The 21,890-nt window shown below is 49.9% G+C and overlaps 1 protein-coding gene across 1 annotated transcript in view; it reads right to left on the reverse strand.

Annotated features, from left to right (window-relative positions):
- Positions 1 to 12,247, reverse strand: part of LOC144692131 (netrin-G1-like) — a 100,648-nt gene extending 88,401 nt beyond the window's left edge. Inside the window, exon 1 of the mRNA XM_078560629.1 lies at positions 11,823 to 12,247. Coding sequence (XP_078416755.1) covers positions 11,823 to 12,065 — 243 coding nt within the window. The 5' untranslated portion in view covers positions 12,066 to 12,247. The remainder of the gene's footprint in view (positions 1 to 11,822) is intronic.
- Positions 12,248 to 21,890: the final 9,643 nt, after the last annotated feature.

Here is a 21,890-nt window from a genome sequence, read left to right on the forward strand (position 1 = left end):
AGTGTGTCATCGCTCTCTCTCTCTCTCCCCCATTCACAGTATATCGCACTGTATCCTGTGTCTCATCTCTCTCTTTCTCTCCCACTCAGTGTGTCACACTGTACCCAATGCCCCATCTCTCTCTCTCACTCTCTCACTCACAGTGTGTCACACTGTACCCAGTGTCCCATCTCTCCCTCTCCCTCCCACTCACAGTGTGTCACACTGTATCCAGTGTCCAATCTCTCTCTCTCTCTCTCCCACTCACAGTGTGTGACACTGTACCCAGTCTCCCACTTCTCTCTCTCCCACTCAAGGCGTGTTGCACTGTACCTAGTGTCCCATCTCACTCTCTCTCCCACTCACAGTGTGTCGCACTGTACCCAGTGTCCCATCTCTCTCTCTCTCCCTCACAATGTGTCACATTCTACCCAGTGTCCCATCTCTCTCTCTCTCCCCTTCACAGTGTGTCACTCTGTACCCAGTATCCCATCTCTCTCCCACTCACAGTGTGTCGCACTGTACCCAGTGTCCCATCTCTCTCTCTCACTCACAGTGTGTTGCACTGTACCCAGTGTCTCATCTCTCTCTCTCTCCCCCTTACCCAGTGTCCCATCTCTCTCTCTCTCCCCCTCACAGTGTGTCACATTCTACCCAGTGTCCCATCTCTCTCTCTCCCCCTCACAGTGTGTCACACTGTACCCAGTGTCCCATCTCTCTCTCTCTCTCTCTCACTCACAGTGTGTCGCACTGTACCCAGTGTCCCATCTCTCACTCTCTCTCTCACTCACAGTGTGTCGCACTGTACCCAGTGTCCCATCTCTCTCTCTCTCTCATTCACAGTGTGTCACACTGTACCCAGTATCCCATCTCTCTCTCTCTCTCTACCACTCACAGTGTGTCGCACTGTACCCAGTGTCCCATCTCTCTCTCTCTCTCCCACTCACAGTGTGTCACTCTGTACCCAGTGTCCCATCTCTCTCTCTCTCTCCCCCACACAGTGTGTCACTCTGTACCCAGTGTCCCATCTCTCTCCTGCAGTGAGGTGTCCAATCTGCTCACAGTCTTCAGTATGTGGCTGATTCATTGTTTTGTTCAGTCACAGTCAGTTTTCCTTTCGTATCATGAGAAACTCTCTAATCCATCAATCAATTGGTACTAAAATGGAATTGGATGTGAATCCTTTGAGCTGATGCCAGAGATTAATCAAATCGGGGATTACAGTGACTCAGCAGAATATTCTCCTTTCAACACTGAGATTGATGAGAATTAACAGACGCCTTTTGGTCTGGAAGATCTAAAGAAACAATTACATTCTCTCCATCACCAAGACCACCTCCCACCATCTCTGTGATATTGTCCATCAGCTGCTGAAAGCCTTTGTTACATCCAGACTTGACTTTCTAACACAATCCTGTTCGACCTCCCACCAACTCGCACCAAGTCCCAATGTCCCCCATCACCCCTTTGCTCGCTGACCCACACTGGCAGCACCCAGATTTTAAAATTCCTGTTTTCAAATCCATCTCTCCTTGCCCCTCCCTAACTCGCTAACCTGTCCCAGCTCTACATCCCTTCGAGATTTCTCACCTCCCGTACATCCTCTGATCCACCATTGGCGGCCGTGCCTGGGCCCTTAGCTCTGCAATTCCCTCCCTAATCCTCTCCAGTCTCCTCAGGATCGTTCTTCTCTCTCTTTTTCCTCCTTAAAACCCTCTTTGACTGAGCTTTTGGTCACCTGTCCTAATGTCTCGTTTTGTGACTCGCTGCCAATTTTGTGCGATAACATTGCTGTGAATCACTTTGCGATGTTTCTCTACATTAAAAGTGCTATACAAATGCAAGTTGTTGTTGTAACTGAAAATAAATCCGGCAAATATCAGAGGGAGAGGGCGAGCCAAGACATTATTCCATCTCCTTTTCCTGATTATCAACCTGTTGAAGTTTTCCCACCATCCTCTAACCAAACAGGGCGGAAGGATGAATTCTGGGCATGAGGTCCTCTAGAGGTCAAAGGGTGAAAGGGCAGAAACTGGGCACAGAGATGGTTCACCACATTGATTCCTGGGATGAAGGGGTTATTCTGTGAGGAAAGGCTGGACAGGTTGGGCCTGTATCCAATGGAGCTTAGAAGATTGAGAGGAGATCTTATTGAAACATATAAGATCCTGAGGGGACTGGACAGGGTGGATGCAGAGAGGTTGTTTCCCCTTGTGGAGGAATCTAGAACCGGGAGAACAGTTTCAAAATAACTCCCATTTAAGACGGAGATGAGGGTGATTTTTTTTCCAGAGGTTGTTAGTCTCTGGAATTCTCTCCCACAGGGAGCAGTGGAGGCGGAGTCATTGAATATATTCCAGGCTGAGTTAGACAGATGTTTGATTGTCGAGGGAATCATGGGTAATGGGGGGGGCAGGCAGAAAGTAGAGTTACGTCCACAATCAAATCAGCCATGTTCTTATTGAATGGTGGAGCTGGCACGATGGGGGGAATAGTCTACCCTTCCCTCTCCTGATCATATGTGGTTGTTAGGAACTAACACTTTGGCGTTTGATAAGGTGCCACACATGTTCTACCTAATAAGATAAGAGCCCATGGTTTTGGGGGTGGTATATTAGCTTGGATAGAGGGTTGGCTAAGTAATAGGGGACAGAGATTTGGGATAAGGAGGGCATTTTCAGGATGGCAACCTGTAAATAGTGGAGTGCCACAGGGATCAGTGCTGGGGCCACAATTATTTACAATAAGCATTGATGACTATCGCCAAGTTTGCAGATGACACAAAAATAGGTGGGAAGGCAAGTGGTGAGGATGACACAAGGAGTCTAAGTTAAGTGAGTGGGAAAAAACTTGGCAAATTGAATATAATGTGGGAAAATGTGAGGTTATGCACTTTGGCAGGAAGAATAGAGGAGCTGAATATTATTTAAATGGAGAAAGACTGCAGAAAGCTGCAGCACAGAGGGATTTGGGGGTCCTTGTGCATGAATCCCAAAAAGCTAACATACAAGTTCAACAGGTAATAGGGAAGGCAAATGGAATGTTGGCCTTTATTTCAAAGGGAATGGAGTATAAAAGTAGGGAAGTCTTGCTAAAACCATATAAAGCGCTAGTTGGACCACACCTAGAATACTGTGAATAATTTTAGTCCCCTTATCTAAGGAAAGATATACTGGCATTGGAGGCAGTCCAGAGAAGGTTCACTAGGTTGATTCTGGGTATGGAGGGATTTTCTTATGAGGAGAGGTTGAGTAGGTTGGGCCTGTACTCATTGGAGTTTAGAAGAATGAGAGGCGACCTTATTGAAACATATAGGATTATTAGGGGGCTTGAAAGGGTAGATGCTGAGAGGTCGTTTCTCCTTGTGGGAGAGTCTCGGACCAGACTGCATAATCTCAGAGTGAGGGGGCGCCCATTTAAAACAGAGGCGAGGAGGAATTTCCTTTCTCAGGGGGTAATCAACCTTTGGAATTCTTTACCATAAAGGGCTGTAGAAGCTGGGTTGTTAAGTATATTGAAGACTGAGATAGACAGATTTTAATCAGTAAGGGAATCAAGGGTTATGAGGAAAAGGCAGGAAAATGGAGTTGAGAATTATCAGATCCACCATGATCTCATTGAATGGCGGAGCAGACTCGATGGGCCGAATGGCCTACTTCTGCTCTTATGTTCTATGGCCTTATAACTAGAGTTAGTTTTATGTAAGTTATATGTGCATTTATGTGTGATAGGAATAAGCTATAGCTTTAAACTTAAGTTTAAGATTAATTTATTATTTTTATTTGTGTGTTAGAAAGGTGGAACCTGGATTTTGTTTTCACTTTAGAGTGGGCCCAGCAGACCTGAAACTCTGTTTAAATAGATGCATTTTAATGAGGTTTTGTGACCCTTGAAGTGGTTTAGGGAAGTTAAAGCAAAGTAGGGAAAACCGTGCTGTTGCCTAGCAACAGGAGTTCACAGAGGCACACAGAGAAACAGAAAATAAGTTCTTGTGCAGTTGGAAGCAGGTGCCAATAGAAGTTGGACACAGGAGAGGGAACTGTAGGAAGCAGGTTCCAAAGAGCAAAGAAAAAAGTCCCAAAAACAGGGAATGGAACAAGAAAAGGTCCCAAGACGACAGGTGAGTCAAAGGACAAGGACAGGAATCTGAAATAGACCCTGTTCAGTGAAGTTAAAGTAAGGAGCAGAGGAAAGGGGTCCATTAAAGGCAGAAAGCACGGGGAGCAGAATCAAGGCAAAATGGACTTGCAAGAAGCCAGAAGATCTGAGGAGGCATCCAAATGTGAGTGATTCCTTACTACGGGCCTGCGAAACATTGGGGTCCTGCTTGGAACAGCCAGGAACCTGAGAGTGTATGTGGAGGGTGGAGCCTGAATGTATGTGGGTATCCAGAGGAGGAGAACATCAGAAGAAGTATTCAAACCTTCGGAGGTGGACCCTTGTTGAAGATGTCTGAGAGGAAGCATCATTAGGGAGTAGATTCCAAAGCGAGTTGTTGGAAACCCTGGGTAGAAAGATGGAGTTAAGTGAGACCAGTTGTGACAGGAGTTGAGGAGAGATCCATAGTATCTGTTTGGAGTGGCATCTGTCACTTTGTTTCATAATGTGTGTCGGATCACAGGTCACATAATGGTTTATATGGACTGTGCACTTACTGTGAATATTAGAGTATAAAATAGCTTTTGTAACCCATATTACCCTTATGAATCTATATCCACCTGTAAAGGTATAATTGTGGTGAAGGTATAGTGTAATATAGTTCATCTTTTCTTGTTTAAAACTGTTTTCTTATTTTACAAGTTTACCAGCTGACTCCTGTGACTCTGTTCAGTCCAGCAATTCCTCTTTTTTTTTGCAAAAATATACTTTATTCATAAAATATCTAAAAGGACATTACAAAACATTTCAAAATAGTTATTATAGAAAATGCAATGATATTCAAATTTTCTACACAGATCATGTCGCACTCTGAGGTGCTTCAATCTTTACTGTATACATTCAATGTGAGTCATACAGCCCGAGGGGGTCTATACAATTCCCAGCCCCTCGGTGCACTGTGGCTGAAAGGTCTTAGTCAGCGACCTTTCCCCATTGCATCTCCATGGCAGCTGTCCAAAGCTTCAGTACATCTGGAGAGGGGATATGTAGGCTTACAAAGCAAAAGGATATGGCAGACTTGCAGGGCAGCTACTGAGGTAACAACACCCAGAGTGTGACAGGAAGGGACAGAGTGCACAAACATTAAAAAACAGCAGCAAATAGGGTCAAAGGGGGAAAAAATGGTAAAAAAGCAAAATTAATGGCTCTTTACTTAAATGCACATGGTTTACAGAACAAAATAAATGAATTAACGGCACAAATAGAGGTTAATGGGCATGATCTTATAGTCATTATGGAGACATGGTTACAAGGAGATCAAAGCTGGGAACTAAATATTCAGGGGTATGTGACCTTTTGAAAGGACGGGCAGGAAGGAAAAGGTGGTGAGGTAGCTTTGTTAGTACGAGATGGAATAAGTACAATAGCAAGAAATGACCTTGGATTAGAAGTTGTAGAATCCATATGGGTGGAGGTGAGAAATAACAAGGGGAAGAAGACACTGGTGGGGAGTAGTCTATACACCCCCTAACAGTAGCTATACTGTAGAACAGAGAATAAATCAGGAGATAATGAAGGCATGTAAAAAAGGCAGTACATTAATCATGGGTGACTTTAATCTTCTTGTAGATTGGGAAAATAAAATTGGCAGAGGTAGACATGAGCAAGAATTCATAGAGTGTATTCGGGACAGTTTCCTAGAAAAATATGTTGTGGATTCAACCAGGGTTGGAAACAACTGTGCTAAACTTAAATAAGGGTAATTACAAAGGAATGAGGGCAGAGTTGGCTGGAATGGACTGGGAAAGGAGTTTAGCAGAAAAGATGGTTGATGAACAATGGCAGGTGTTTAGGAAAATAGTTCATGACTCTCAACAAAGATATATCCCAGTGAGGAAGAAAGATTCTAGGAAGGGGATAAACCAACCATAGTTAACCAAGGAAGTTATGGACAGTATCAAATTGAAAGAAAAAACATACAGTGTGGCAAAGATTAATGGTAAGACAGAGGATTGGGAAAGTTTTAAAAACCAACAAAAGATGACCAAAAAAAAATAAAAAGGGAGAAAATAAACTTTGAGGATAAACTAGCAAGTAATATAAAAACAGACAGTAAGAACTTCTTTAAATATATAGAAAGGAAGAGAGAGGCTGAGGGGTGAACATAGGCCCCTTAGAGAATGAGCCTGGGGGAATAATAATGGGGAACCAGGAAATGGCAGCAGAGTTGAATAAATACTTTGCATCAGTTTTCACGGTCGAAGACACTAATAGCATTCCAAAAATACTAAATAATCAAGGGGCAAAATGGGGCAGGAGGGTAAAATAAATACAATAACTAACACTAGAGAAAAAGTACTGGGAAAGTAATGGGGCTAAAGGCCCACAGGACCTAAGAATGTGCCAGGCTGCAACACTTGGTTGGGAGCAACTTTTTGCACTGGAAGAGGAACGAGTTTCGGGCAGACCAAAAGAGCGCCTTTCACCGAGTTGATGATCCTCCAGCTGCAGTTGATGTTTCTCTCGGTGTGTGTCCCTGGGAACAGCCCGTGGAGCACAGAGTCCTCTGTCACAGAACTGCTCGGGTTGAACCTCGACAAAAACCACTGCATCTCTCTCCAGACCTTCTGTGTAAACACACATTCCACAAGGAGGTGGACATTGGTCTCTTCCCCACCACAGCCACCTCGAGGGCAGCGTGCGGAGGGGGTGAGTCTCCTGGTGTATAGGAAGGATCTGAGTGGGAGAGCCTTTCTCACCACCAGCCAAGCTACGTCCTGGTGATTGTTTGACTGCCCTTGGGAAGGTGGTGGTGAGCTGCCTTCTGGAAAGCTGAGTGGGCTTGGCATCCAGAGCACAGACCAAACCCACATGGACTGTGGGCCTGACATCACAGAGAGGCCTGCCCGGGATAGGAGGGCAGATTTCCTTCTCTAAAGGTAATTAGCGAACAAGATGGGATAACAATCCGGTAGTTTCCTGGTCACCATTACTGAGACTAGTTTCCTATTCCGGATTTGCTGAATTAATTGAATTTAAATTCCTGCAGCTGCTGTGCTGGGGTTTGAACCCATGTCTCGGGATCATTAGCTCGGTCTCTGGATTACCATTCCAGTAACATAACCATTATACTAACATTCCTTATATATAATTTACAGTTTAAATAAAATCCATTGAAATGTGAAGTGGATTAAATTTATCCCACTTCATTTTGACTCAAACATTCATTTTATGAATTAATCTGATTGAGGTTTTGCTATTTTTGTGAAGTGCTGGGAGAGTGAATCTCTCTTTCCTGAAATCTCCTTTGTTAAACAGTTAGTGACTGACTGACTGTCTCATCTCCTTACTCTGTGTGTGCGTTTGTGTGTGTGAGAGTGAGAGTGTGCAAGTGAGTGTGTGCGAGAGAGAGTGTGTGAGAGAGGAAGTGTGTGTGTGAGAGTGAGAGTGTGAGACAGAGTGAGCGAGAGTGTGTGCATGTGTGTGAGAGAGCATGTGTGAGAAAGAGTGGGTGTATGTGGGAGAGAGAGTGTGTGTGAGGGAGAGAGTGTGTGTGAGAGAGAGAGTGTGTGTGAGAGAGAGAGTGTGTGTGGGTGTGTGAGAGAGAGTGTGTATGAAGGAGAGAGTGTGTGAGAGAGTGTGTGTTTGTATGTGTGTGAGAGAGTGCATGTGAGAGTGTGTGTGAGAGAGAGTGTGTGTGAGAGAGAGAGTGTGTGTGTGAGAGAGTGTGTGAGAGAGAGAGTGTGTGAGAGAGAGAGAGTGTGTGTGGGTGTGTGAGAGAGAGTGTGTATGAAGGAGAGAGTGTGTGAGAGAGAGAGTGTGTGTTTGTATGTGTGTGAGAGAGTGCATGTGAGAGTGTGTGTGAGAGAGAGTGTGTGTGTGAGAGAGAGTGTGTGAGAGAGAGTGTGTGAGAGAGAGAGTGTGAGAGAGAGTGTGTGAGAGAGAGAGAGTGTGAGAGAGAGTGTGTGAGGGAGAGAGTGTGTGTGTGAGAGAGAGTGTGTGTGAAGGAGAGAGTGTGTGTGAGTGTGTGTGTGAGGGAGTGTGTGTGTGTGAGAGAGAGAGTGTGAGAGAGTGTGTGTGAGAGAGAGAGTGTGTGAGAGAGAGAGAGTGTGAGAGAGAGTGTGTGAGGGAGAGAGTGAGAGAGAGAGAGAGTGTGAGAGAGAGTGTGTGAGAGAGAGAGTGTGTGAGGGAGAGAGTGTGTGTGTGAGAGAGAGAGAGAGTGTGTGTGAGAGAGAGTGTGTGTGAAGGAGAGAGTGTGTGTGAGTGTGTGTGTGAGGGAGTGTGTGTGTGTGAGAGAGAGAGTGTGAGAGAGTGTGTGTGAGAGAGAGAGGGTGTGAGAGAGAGTGTGTGAGGGAGAGAGTGAGAGAGAGAGAGTGTGTGAGAGAGAGAGTGTGTGAGAGCTGAAAGGAAGGAGAGATTGAGACCTGATCGATAACCTGATCTTTGAATTCCTGCCAGTGCTGGAGACGGGACAGTCAGGGGTCTGAAATTTTAGCTGGGTGAGTGGGTGTGATTGGCTGGCCCGGGATTGGCTGGGAAATGGGGTACCGGACAGGATTGGCTGGGTAATGGGGTACCGGACGAGATTGGCTGGGTAATGGGGTACCGGGCGGGATTGGCTGGGTAATGGGGTACCGGGCGGGATTGGCTGGGTAATGGGGTACCGGGCGGGATTGGCTGGGTAATGGGGTGCCGGATGGGATTGGCTGGGTAATGGGGTACCGGGCGGGATTGGCTGGGTAATGGGGTACCGGGCGGGATTGGCTGGGTAATGGGGTGCCGGATGGGATTGGCTGGGTAATGGGGTGCCGGATGGGATTGGCTGGGTAATGGGGTGCTGGATGGGATTGGCCCCCGCTCCCCTGTTACACTGACTGGCCCATTAACACCCAGACGCTCTGCAAGGCTCAGCACTGCTGGGGTGGGCGCGGGAAGAGGGTGGGCGATGATATTTCTGTGGGAATGGGGCCAGCGCTGAGAGAGAGAGAGATCCCAAAAGGCACAGCATTGCCTCAAGGAGCTGCAGACCCAGCAAATAACTTTTCAAAAAGCCAGAAAAAAATGTCTAAGCATCAGAATCAGGCACCTGAAAATCTAGATGGTAAAACGGCAGCTCATGGGTTTTTATTTTTATTTTATTTCATAAAGGAAATCTCACCCCTCCGCCCCCTCCGCCCCCCCGCCCCCTCCGCCCCCTCCGCCCCCCCCGGCCCTCCGTCCCCTCCGCCCCCCCGGCCCTTGGATGAGGTTTGATGAAAAATGCAAAGTCCTCCTGGCCGATTTGCCCGTCCCCCAGTGAGGGTGGATGGACCACGAAAAATCGGAGTCAATAGCGCCGTTAATGGGTTTAATCGTCCTCAGAATTGTCGGCGGGGACGCTCCCAACTTTTGCGCACACGTGCTGAGCAAAATATCGCCCGGGCGCGGGATGGTGTTGGGACACTCGCCCGATGGCATCTCGCGCGATTTCAGGTCCGATCGGGTTGGGCGCCCGCCTGCCCGATTAGTGTCGAATTCGGCCCAGGGTTTCTGTTGAAAAGTGCTGTCTGTTCAGATCAGGTTGTAACAGGGCAGTGAACAATGTGACAGGTCTAACAGCAGAAACTGCAGTATCTCCCTCAGCCCAGTCTCAAACTTCATGGTGAGATTGGAGCTCCTGTTCCCTGGATTACTGATGGAGTAACAGAAACCCGTCCAGCACCGCACCCCAGTACACGATATCACCACAGCATCTGTGCAGCTATTTGTTTCTTTGTACCAGTGTTACAGTCACAGTCTGAACGCGTTCTCACCCTGGAGTCTTTCCGGCTCACTCACCCACTCAGACAGACTCAGAGAACAGAAGTTTAGGAGATGGAACAGATTGGGAAAGAGAGAGCAAGTAAATGTGTAAAAAAAAGTGTTACATATTAAAAAATGCAAACTCCCAGAGAACGGCCTGTGAATTCAGGCACGATTTTCAGGCACTAACTGACCTACTAAGCTCCAATCTGACAGCAGGAGGCCAACATCTCTTAACCAAGATCACTAGACACAGCTTGTCTGGTTCTTATCACATTGCTGCTTGCGGGATCTTGCTGAGCACAAAGTGGCTGATCTGTCTCCTACATTACAAAGTATTTCATTGTCAGGGAAGTGCTGTATACCACCCTGAGCTGGTAAAGTTGGCACAGTGACACTGAATCTGGTCTCACTGGATCTAGTCAGCGTTTCAGGCACAGCTCCGACAGTGGGATACGCAACTGCTCGAAGATTTACCTCAAAGTCTGCGATTGTTTTTACAACAGTTCATTAACTGACTTAGAGAATAATTCCCTCTGATAAACAACATGTTCTGCAATAAATTATACATTCTTAATTATTGGTACAACATATGGCTGATAATTAAATCAGGAGTATTCCCTTGAACAATGAGATAGGAGTCATCCCGAGCAGATGATTCACACAGCGAGAGGATAATTCATGGGCAGAGTGTTCAGGTGGGTGGGCGGGTGCGATTGGCGGGTCCGGGAGGGGCTGGGGAGCCGATTGTCGACTGCGATTGGCCCCCTGGCCGCGATTTCACATGGGCCGAATAACGACAGACAGTGTGAAACACGCACTGAAAGGCTCAGCACTGCTGGGGTGGGGGTGGGAGGAGGGTGGGCGCTGCTGGGGTGGGGGTGGGAGGAGGGTGGGCGCTGCTGGGGTGGGGGTGGGAGGAGGGTGGGCGCCGATGGGGTGGGGGTGGGAGGAGGGTGGGCGCTGCTGGGGTGGGGGTGGGAGGAGGGTGGGCGCTGATGGGGTGGGGATGGGAGGAGGGTGGGCGCTGATGGGGTGGGGGTGGGGGTGGGAGGAGGGTGGGCGCTGATGGGGTGGGGGTGGGAGGAGGGTGGGCGCTGATGGGGTGGGGGTGGGAGGAGGGTGGGCGCTGATGGGGTGGGGGTGGGAGGAGAGTGGGCGCTGATGGGGTGGGGGTGGGAGGAGGGTGGGCGCAGATGGGATGGGGGTGGGAGGAGGGTGGGCGCTGATGTAAGTGGGGGTGGGGGGAGGGTGGGCGTTGATGTAAGTGGGGGTGGGGGGAGGGTGGGCACTGCTGGGGTGGGGGAGGGAGGAGGGTGGGCGCTGATGGGGTGGGGGTGGGAGGAGGGTGGGCGCTGATGGGGTGGGGGTGGGAGGAGGGTGGGCGCTGATGGGGTGGGGGTGGGGGTGGGAGGAGGGTGGGTGCTGATGGGGTGGGGGTGGGAGGAGGGTGGGCGCTGATGGGGTGGGAGTGGGAGGAGGGTGGGCGCTGATGGGGTGGGGGTGGGAGGAGGGTGGGCGCTGATGGGGTGGGGGTGGGAGGAGGGTGGGAGCCATAAAAACACATTTTTTTATTTGCGCTATTAAAAAGTTTGACAATTCTGAACATCTCAATTAAATCTCCCCTTAACCTTCTCTGCTCTAAGCAGAACAATCCCAGCTTCTCCAGTCTCTCCACATTAACTGAAGCCCCACATCCCTGGTCCCACTGGAGTAAATCTCCTCTGCACCCTCTCCAAGGCCTCAACATCCTTCCTAAAGTGCGGAGCCCAGATTTGGACACAATTCTCCTGCCGGTCCTAACTAGTGATTGATAAAGATTTACCACAACTTCTAATTTTTGTACTCAATGGGTCTGTTAATAAATCCAATGTAGGAATTTGGAGGGAATTCACTTTGAGAAAGGCCATTCTGTGAGTGTCCATTCACACAACAGAGGCTGGTTCAGAGAGATTTCTACTCACCAGCGTGCAGTACATCTCAGGGGTGTCTCCACACGTACTGTTTGGGGGATCCAACCTGATCTTCAGGAACCTGGTGAGGAGAGTAGCCTCAGGCTGACAGGCCATGTAATCCCAACTCACCCCCCGGTCCCAGTGAACCTGAGTCTTACACAGATCGTAGTGACCCCAGGATGGGAAGTGATGGCCGGCGAGAGACAGGGTCGTCCATAGGGCCTGAAGAGACAACAAGGTGAACAAACTCATCACTCCAGCTGGGCCTTACTCAGAGAGGGAGAATCCCGATCCGACTGGCGGTGATTCAGGGAGTGTCCACTCCGATTGGATTCTCACTCAGAGGGGGAGACTCCTACTCCATCTGGGGTGATTCAGGAAATCTCCACTCCGATTGGATTCTTGTTCAGAGGGAACATCAGTTGTTATTATTCCGGCTGTTTTTCCCAGTGTTGGGTGTGGATGTTCTGGGGGACAGGATTCCAAATGTTTTTCCCAGTGTTGGGTGTGGATGTTCTGGGGGACAGGATTCCGGCTGTTTTTCCCAGTGTTGGGTGCGGATGTTCTGGGGGACAGGATTCCGGATGTTTTTCCCAGTGTTGGGTGTGGATGTTCTGGGGGACAGGATTCCAGATGTTTTTCCCAGTGTTGGTGCAGATGTTCTGGGAGACAGGATTCCGGCTGTTTTTCCCAGTGTTGGGTGTGGATGTTCTGGGGGATAGGATTCCAGATGTTTTTCCCAGTGTTGGGTGCAGATGTTCTGGGGGACAGGATTCCGGCTGTTTTTCCCAGTGTTGGGTGCGGATGTTCTGGGGGACAGGATTCCGGATGTTTTTCCCAGTGTTGGGTGTGGATGTTCTGGGGGACAGGATTCCAGATGTTTTTCCCAGTGTTGGTGCAGATGTTCTGGGAGACAGGATTCCGGCTGTTTTTCCCAGTGTTGGGTGTGGATGTTCTGGGGGACAGGATTCCAGATGTTTTTCCCAGTGTTGGTGCAGATGTTCTGGGAGACAGGATTCCGGATGTTTTTCCCAGTGTTGGGTGCGGATGTTCTGGGGGACAGGATTCCAGATGTTTTTCCCAGTGTTGGTGCAGATGTTCTGGGGGACAGGATTCCAGATGTTTTTCCCAGTGTTGGGTGCAGATGTTCTGGGGGACAGGATTCCGGATGTTTTTCCCAGTGTTGGGTGTGGATGTTCTGGGGGACAGGATTCCAGATGTTTTTCCCAGTGTTGGGTGCGGATGTTCTGGGGGACAGGATTCCAGATGTTTTTCCCAGTGTTGGTGCAGATGTTCTGGGGGACAGGATTCCAGATGTTTTTCCCAGTGTTGGTGCAGATGTTCTGGGGGACAGGATTCCGGATGTTTTTTCCTGGCTGTTTGCTACATCAGACGGATGTTCTGATTGGCTGATCAGTCAGTCCTGGGAGCCAATGAGATGATGATCTCCCGGTCAGAGTTGGTTTTCCATCGATTTTCTCTTCCTCCTGGCATCAGATCCCTGTCAGGAGAGAAATAAAATCTATGGATTTTGGAATAGTTGCTGCTCCTGACCTTCGACCCCCACCCTCAATCTCTGCCTCCCATTAGCTGCAACGTGATAGGGAGATAAAGACCAATTGGGAATCACAGCAGCCAATAGGAGGTGAATAAATTACACAAGTAAAGATCCCAAATGAGGGAAAAATTATTCTCCTCCCTCCATCATCTCACCTCAAACTCAGCAGCAGCTCACACTGGAAAAGCAAAACATTATTCTCATTTTTATAGAAATCTCTTTCTCCTTTAAACACCAACTCAGTGACCCATCCCACAGTCTGTTTTACAACACAAGGTGATACTCTAGGTACTGACTGACATACAGACTAATACAGGGATATTTATAACCCATTTTCTATGATAAATACTACAGGATTTTATAAACTGCTACACTATGAGCAGAAATAGTCTCTGAACGTCTCACATCCTCCCACGTAATGCTGTTCCCCTTCAGATCGAGCGTCACAATCCACACACACCTTCTGGGGCTCAATGTGACTCTCCTGCTCAAACTCCAAACACACACTCACCCTCTCCACTCACTCAACACACACTCACCCTCTCCACTCACCCAACACACACTCACCCTCTCCACTCACCCAACATACACTCACCCTCTCCACTCACCCAACACACACTCACCCTCTCCACTCACCCAACACACACTCACCCTCTCCACTCACCCAACACACACTCACCCTCTCCACTCACCCAACACACACTCACCCTCTCCACTCACCCAACACACACTCACCCTCTCCACTCAGCCAACACATACTCACCCTCTCCAACCACCCAATACACACTCACCCTCTCCACTCACCCAACACACACTCACCCTCTCCACTCACCCAACACACACTCACCCTCTCCAACCACCCAACACACACTCACCCTCTCCACTCACCCAACACACACTCGCCCTCTCCACTCACCCAACACACACTCACCCTCACCACTCACCCAACACACACTCACCGTCTCCACTCACCCAACACACACTCACCCTCTCTACTCACCCAACACACACTCACCCTCTCCACTCACCCAACACACACTCACCCTCTCCACTCACCCAACACACACTCACCCTCTCCACTCACCCAACACACACTCACCCTCTCCACTCACCCAACACACACTCACCCTCTCTACTCACCCAACACACACTCACCCTCTCCACTCACCCAACACACACTCACTCTCTCCACTCACCCAACACACACTCACCCTCTCCACTCACCCAACACACACTCACCCTCTCCACTCACCCAACACACACTCACCCTCTCCATTCACCCAACACACACTCACCCTCTCCAACCACCCAACACACACTCACCCTCTCCACTCACCCAACACACACTCACCCTCTCCACTCACCCAACACACACTCACCCTCTCCACTCACCCAACACACACTCACCCTCTCCACTCACACAACACACACTCACCCTCTCCACTCACCCAACGCACAACCGCTGTCTCTTGCCCAACTACCCAACAACATCTTGCATTTATATAGCACCCTAATGGAGTAAAACATCCCAAGGTGCCTCAGAACAGCATGATTCATACTCAGCTGACGGAGAAGACAGACGGAGAGGTGACCGGAAGTAAGTTGCTAAGGAGGGTCTTAACAAGGAGAGAGCTCGAGAGATTTAGGGAGGGAATTCCACACATTCAGGGAGAGAAGCTGAAAGCACATCCAGCGATGGTGGAGTAAAGGTCGAGGAGGAGGAACAAGTGGCCAGAGTTAGAGAAATGCAGAGATCTCAGTGGATTGTAAGGCTGGAGGAGGTTTTTTCCTATTCAAGGGATGTGGGCATCACTTGCCCGGCCTACATTTATTGCCCATCTCTAGTTGCCCTTGAGAAGGTGGTGGTGAGCTGCCTTCTTGAACCGCTGCAGCCCATGTGGTGTAGGTACACCCACAGTGCTGTTAGGGAGCGAGTTCCAGGATTTTGACCCAGCGACAGTGAAGGAACGGCCGATATATTTCCAAGTCAGGATGGTGAGTGGCTTGGAGGGGAACTTCCAGGTGGTGGTGTTCCCATCTATCTGCTGTACTTATCCTTCTAAATAAGGAGGGGTGTACAGGCTGGAGGAGTTTACAGCGACAGGAAGGGTGCCTGGAAGGATGGTCGAGGCAGAAATCCTCATTGCATTGAACAAACATTAGGATTTGCTGGAGTTGCTGTGATCTACAGGGGCTACATTATTGACCAGCAACAGCGCCTCCTGTCCGTCCCCACCAGTCTCACACCCTGGGACGGAGTGTCTGGAACAGTGCCCCCTGTCTGTCCCCCCGCAGTATCGCACCCTGGGACGGGGTGTCTGGGACAGCGCCTCCTGTCTGTTCCCCACCCTAGTCTCACACCCTGGGACGGGGTGTATGGAACAGCGCCTCCTATCTGTCCCCCCCCAGTCACACACCCTGGGACAGGGTGTCTGGAACAGCGCCTACTGTCTGTTCTTCCCTGTTGCTCCAAGTATTGAGGTCAACTGATTTTCAATGGGAATGTCCCTGTCTCCAATTTGGCTGAATTTATAAGTGATTTGTGATGCAGAAGGAGATTTTTCTATTGAATGGCTGATAATGAAAAAATCTAAACACCCAAATAGCTCCTCACACCCCACTTCCTGAAAGGACTCCATCCCATTCTCTCAGTTCCTTCGCCTCCGTCGCATCTGTTCTGATGATGCCGCTTTCCAAAACAGTCCTTCTGACATTTCCTCCTTCTTCCTTAACCAAGGTTTTCCATCCACTGTGGTTGACAGGACCCTCAACCGTGTCCGTGCCCTCACACCTTCCTCTCCCTCCCAGAACCATGATAGGGTCCCCCTTGTCCTCACTTATCACCCCACCAGCCTCCGCATTCAAAGGATCATCCTCCGCCATTTCCGCCAACTCCAGCATGATGCCACCACCAAACACATCTTCCCCTCACCCCCCGGAGGCATTCCGTAGGGATCGTTCCCTCCGGGACACCCTGGTCCACTCCTCCATCACCCCCTACACCTCAACCCCCTCCCACGGCACCTTCCCATGCAACCGCAGAAGGTGCAACACCTGCCCCATCACTTCCCCTCTCCTCACTGTCCAAGGGCCCAAACCTCCTTTCAGGTGAAGCAGCATTTCACTTGCATTTCCCTCAATTTAGTCTACTGCATTTGCTGCTCCCAATGCGGTCTCCTCTACATTGGAGAGACCAAACGCAGACTGGGTGACCGCTTTGCAGAACACCTTCGGTCTGTCCGCAAGCATTACCCAGGCCTCCCTGTTGCTTGCCATTTCAACACTCCACCCTGCTCTCATGCCCACATGTCCGTCCTTGGCCTGCTGCAATGTTCCAGTGAAGCTCAATGCAAACTGGAGGAACAGCACCTCATCTTCCAACTAGGCACTTTACAGCCTTCCGGACTGAATATTGAGTTCAACAATTTTAGATCATGAACTCTCTCCTCTATCCTCACCCCCTTTTTTGATCCCCTTTTTTCAAATATTTATAGTTTAATTTTTATATAGGTATATTTTTCCCACTTATTTCTATTATTTTTAAAATTTGTTTCCAATCATTGTTTTATCCCCACCTTTTAGTCTATTTCTATCTTTTTTCCCACACCATCCCCTCCACCCCCCCCATTCTCACTACGGCTATCTGTCACTTGCTCATAACAAAAACAGAAATACCTGGAAAAACTCAGCAGGTCTGACAGCATCTGCGGAGAGGAACACAGTTAATGTTTCGAGTCCGTATGACTCTTCAACAGAACTAAGGAAAAATAGAAAAGGGGTGAAATATAAGCTGGTTTAAGTGGGGGGGTGGGACAAGTAGGGCTGGATAGAGGGCCAGTGACAGGTGGAGATAACCAAAAGATGTCATAGACAAAAGGACAAAGGGGTGTTGGAGGTGGTGATATTATCTAAGAAATGTGCTAATGGTGACATTAAGGGTAGAGAGCAGGACGAGCAAGTGACAGATAACCCTAGTGGGGGTGGGGTGGGGGGAAGGGATTGAAATAGGCTAAAAGGTAGAGATAAAACAATGGATGGAAATACATTTAAAAAATAATGGAAATAGGTGGGAAAAGAAAAATCTATATAAATTATTGGAAAAAACAAAAAGGGAGGGGGAAGAATCGGAAAGGGGGTGGGGATGGAGCAGAGAGTTCATGATCTAAAATTGTTGAACTCAATATTCAGTCCGGAAGGCTGTAAAGTGCCTAGTCGGAAGATGAGGTGCTGTTCCTCCAGTTTGCGCTGGGCTTCACTGGAACAATGCAGCATTTCGCAAGTGGGAACAGTTTCTCCCTGTCTACTCTGTCCAGATCCTCATGATTTTGAAAACTTCTATCAAACCTCTTCCCAGTCCTGCCTTCTTTAAGGAAAACAGGCCTAACTTCTCCCTACTTTTTCCCCAACTGACAGCCCATCACCCCCCTCTTCCCCCACAGGGTCATCTGTCACTGGTTTCTATGTTTTGCTTTCTCAGAGCGCTGACCCTGTTCTGCTATTAACACACTTTGCTCTTGCCTTTCTGCCACTATCAGCACCTTCTTTAGTCTTTAACACCACCATTAACTTTAACATTACCATTACCTTTGTCCTGTATCCATGATACCTGTGCCAATCTCTCTTGAAGCTCCTCATCCCTGAATCTCCTCATCTCCTCCTCATCTCGTGAATCTTTTCTGCCCTGTCTACAATGCCTTCACATCCTGGGTGCAGCACCGAGAACTGGACAAAATACTCCAACTGAGGCTAAACTAGTGTTTTATACAAGCTTAACATAACCTCCCTGCTCTTGTACTCTATGCTCCTATTAATAAAGCCCAGGGTACTATATGCTTTATTAACTGCTCTCTCCACCTGTCCTGCCACCTTCAATGATCTAAGCAAATATGCCCCCAAGTCCCTCTGCTCCTGCATCCCCTCCAGCTTCAGGTGCTTTTAGTTTTTCATATCTTAGAACTCTGTTCTGGATTCATTAGATAAATGTCACCTTATATATCACACTGCCACCGTGTTGTGTTATGGGTTCATTTAGTGTCCCATTGATGAGATCTTGAGACTTATAAAGTTAAACACGAACCATTTGTTGGCAATGACTAACTATGTACAGATCCCTGTTACAGCTGTGCATGATGCTCCTCTGTGCAGGTTCCTTCCAGACTGCTCTCTGAGTCTATTACCACATGACTCTATACATCGTGCTGTGGGTGGTGCTATTCTCCAGCCCCATGTTACCGTTGCTCTGCTGATGACATTTACATTACAATGGCAAGCAGGCACACACAACGTTGAGACAGAGAGAGAGAGTGAAAGAGGGAGGGGTAGGAGGAGAGAGAGTGAGTTAGACAGAGGCAGAGAGAGAGACAGATTAAGTGAGGGAATGGGAGAGGGAGAGGGAGAGATAGATTGAGAGAGGGAGAGACAGAGGGAAAGAGAGAGAGAAAGTGAAAGACAGAGCACTGCACTGTCAGAGGGTCAGTACTGAGGGAGTGCTGCACTGTCAGAGGGTCAGTACTGAGGGAGTACTGCACTGTCGGAGGGTCAGTACTGAGGGAGTGCTGCACTGGCGGAGGGTCAGTACTGAGGGAGTGCTGCACTGTCAGAGGGTCAGCACTGAGGGAGTGCTGCACTGTCGGAGGGTCAGTACTGAGGGAGTGCTGCACTGTCAGAGGGTCAGTACTGAGTGAGTGCTGCACTGTCGGAGGGTCAGCACTGAGGAGTGCTGCACTGTCAGAGGGTCAGTACTGAGTGAGTGCTGCACTGTCAGAGGGTCAGTACTGAGGGAGTGCTGCACTGTCAGAGGGTCAGAGCTGAGGGAGTGCTGCACTGTCGGAGGGTCAGCAACTGAGGGAGTGCTGCACTGTCGGAGGGTCAGCACTGAGGGAGTGCTGCACTGTCGGAGGGTCAGCACTGAGGGAGTGCTGCACTGTCGGAGGGTCAGCACTGAGGGAGTGCTGCACTGTCAGAGGGTCAGCACTGAGGGAGTGCTGCACTGTCAGAGGTCAGTACTGAGGGAGTGCTGCACTGTCAGAGGGTCAGTACTGAGGGAGTGCTGCACTGTCAGAGGGTCAGTACTGAGGGAGTGCTGCACTGTCAGAGGGTCAGCACTGAGGGAGTGCTGCACTGTCGGAGGGTCAGTACTGAGGGAGTGCTGCACTGTCAGAGGGTCAGCACTGAGGGAGTGCTGCACTGTCCTAGGGTCAGTACTGAGGGAGTGCTGCACTGTCAAAGAGGTCGGTACCGAGGGAGTGCTCCACTGTCAGAGAGTCAGTACTGAGGGAGTGCTGCACTGTCAGAGGATCAGTATTGAGGAGTGCCGCACTGTCAGAGTGTCACTACTGAGGGAGTGCAGCACTGTCGGATGGTCAGAACTGAGTGGGAGCCGCACTGTCAGAGGTCAGTACTGAGGGAGTGCTGCACTGTTGGAGAGTCAGTGCTGAGGTAATTCTGCACTGTCGGAGGGTCAGTATGAGGAGAGCTGCACTGTCAGAGGGTCAGCACTGAGGGAGTGCTGCACTGTCAGAGGGTCAGTATTGAGGGAGTGCTACACTGTCAGAGGGTCAGTATGAGTGACTACTGCACTGTCAGAGGGTCAGTACTGAGGAGAGTTGCACTGTCAGAGGGTCAGTACTGAGGGAGTGCTGCACTGTCAGAGGTCAGTACTGAGGGAGAGTTGCACTGTCAGAGGGTCAGTACTCAGGAGTGCTGCACTGTCAGAGGGTCAGTGCTGAGAGAGTGCTGCACTGCTGGAGAGTCAGTGCTGAGGAGTGCTGCACTGTCAGACGATCAGTATTGATTGAGTGCTACACTGTCAGAGGGTCAGCACTGAGGAAGTGCTGCACTGTCAGAGGGTCAGTACTGAGGGAGTGCTGCACTGTCAGAGGGTCAGAGCTGAGGGAGTGCTGCACTGTCGGAGGGTCAGCACTGAGGAGTGCTGCACTGTCGGAGGTCAGCACTGAGGGAGTGCTGCACTGTCGGAGGGTCAGCACTGAGGGAGTGCTGCACTGTCGGAGGGTCAGCACTGAGGAGTGCTGCACTGTCGGAGGGTCGGTATGAGGGAGTGCTGCACTGTCAGAGGGTCAGAACTTAGGGAGTGCTGCACTGTCAGAGGGTCAGTACTGAGGGAGTGCCTGCACTGTCGGAGGGTCAGTACTGAGGGAGTGCTGCACTGTCAGAGGGTCAGTACTGAGGGAGTGCTGCACTGTCAGAGGGTCAGCACTGAGGAGTGCTGCACTGTCGTAGGGTCAGTACTGAGGGAGTGCTGCACTGTCAGAGGGTCAGCACTGAGGGAGGGCTGCACTGTCAGAGGGTCAGCACTGAGGGGAGTGCTGCACTGTCATAGGGTCAGTACTGAGGGAGTGCTGCACTGTCAAAGAGTCGGTACCGAGGGAGTGCCCACTGTCAGAGAGTCAGTACTGAGGGAGTGCTGCACTGTCAGAGGGTCAGCACTGAGGGAGTGCTGCACTGTCAGAGGATCAGTATTGAGGGAGTACCGCACTGTCAGAGTGTCACTACTGAGGGAGTGCTGCACTGTCGGATGGTCAGTACTGAGGGGGAGCCACACTGTCAGAGGGTCAGTACTGAGGGAGTGCTGCACTGTTGGAGAGTCAGTGCTGAGGTAATTCTGCACTGTCGGAAGGTCAGTATGAGGGAGAGCTGCACTGTCAGAGGGTCAGCACTGAGGGAGTGCTGCACTGTCAGAGGGTCAGTATTGAGGGAGTGCTACACTGTCAGAGGGTCAGCACTGAGGAAGTGCTGCACTGTCAGAGGGTCAGTATTGAGTGAGTACTGCACTGTCAGAGGGTCAGTATTGAGTGACTACTGCACTGTCAGAGGGTCAGTACTGAGGGAGAGTTGCACTGTCAGAGGGTCAGTACTCAGGGAGTGCTGCACTGTCAGAGGGTCAGTATTGAGGGAGAGTTGCACTGTCAGAGAGACAGTGCTGAGGGAGGGCTGCACTGTTGGAGAGTCAGTGCTGAGGGAGTGCTGCACTGTCAGAGTGTCACTACTGAGGGAGTGCTGCACTGTTGGAGTGTCAGTACTGAGGGAGTGCTGCACTGTCAGTGGGTCAGTACTGAGGGAGTGCTGCACTGTCGGAGAGTCAGTGCTGAGAGAGTGCTGCACTGTCAGACGATCAGTATTGATTGAGTGCTGCACTGTCAGAGGGTCAGTACTGAGTGAGTGTTGCACTGTCGCAGGGTCAGTACTGACTGAGTGCTGCACTGTCGGAGAGTCAGTGCTGATGGAGTGCTGCACTGTCGGAGGGTCACTACTGAGGGAGTGCTGCACTGTCGGAGGGTCAGTACTGAGGGAGTGCTGCATTGTCAGAATGTCAATGCTGAGGGAGTGCTGCACTGCAAGAGGGTCAGTGCTGAGGGAGTGCTGCAATGTCAAAGGGTTAGTGCTGAGGGAGTGCTGCACTGTCAGAGGGTCAGTACTGAGGGAGTGCTGCACTGTCAGAGTGTCAGTACCGAGGGATTGCTGCACTGTCAGAGGGTCAGTATTGAAGGAGTGCTGCACTG

This window comes from Cetorhinus maximus, chromosome 17 (assembly GCF_964194155.1).
Source record: "Cetorhinus maximus chromosome 17, sCetMax3.hap1.1, whole genome shotgun sequence".
Lineage (NCBI taxonomy): Eukaryota > Metazoa > Chordata > Chondrichthyes > Lamniformes > Cetorhinidae > Cetorhinus > Cetorhinus maximus.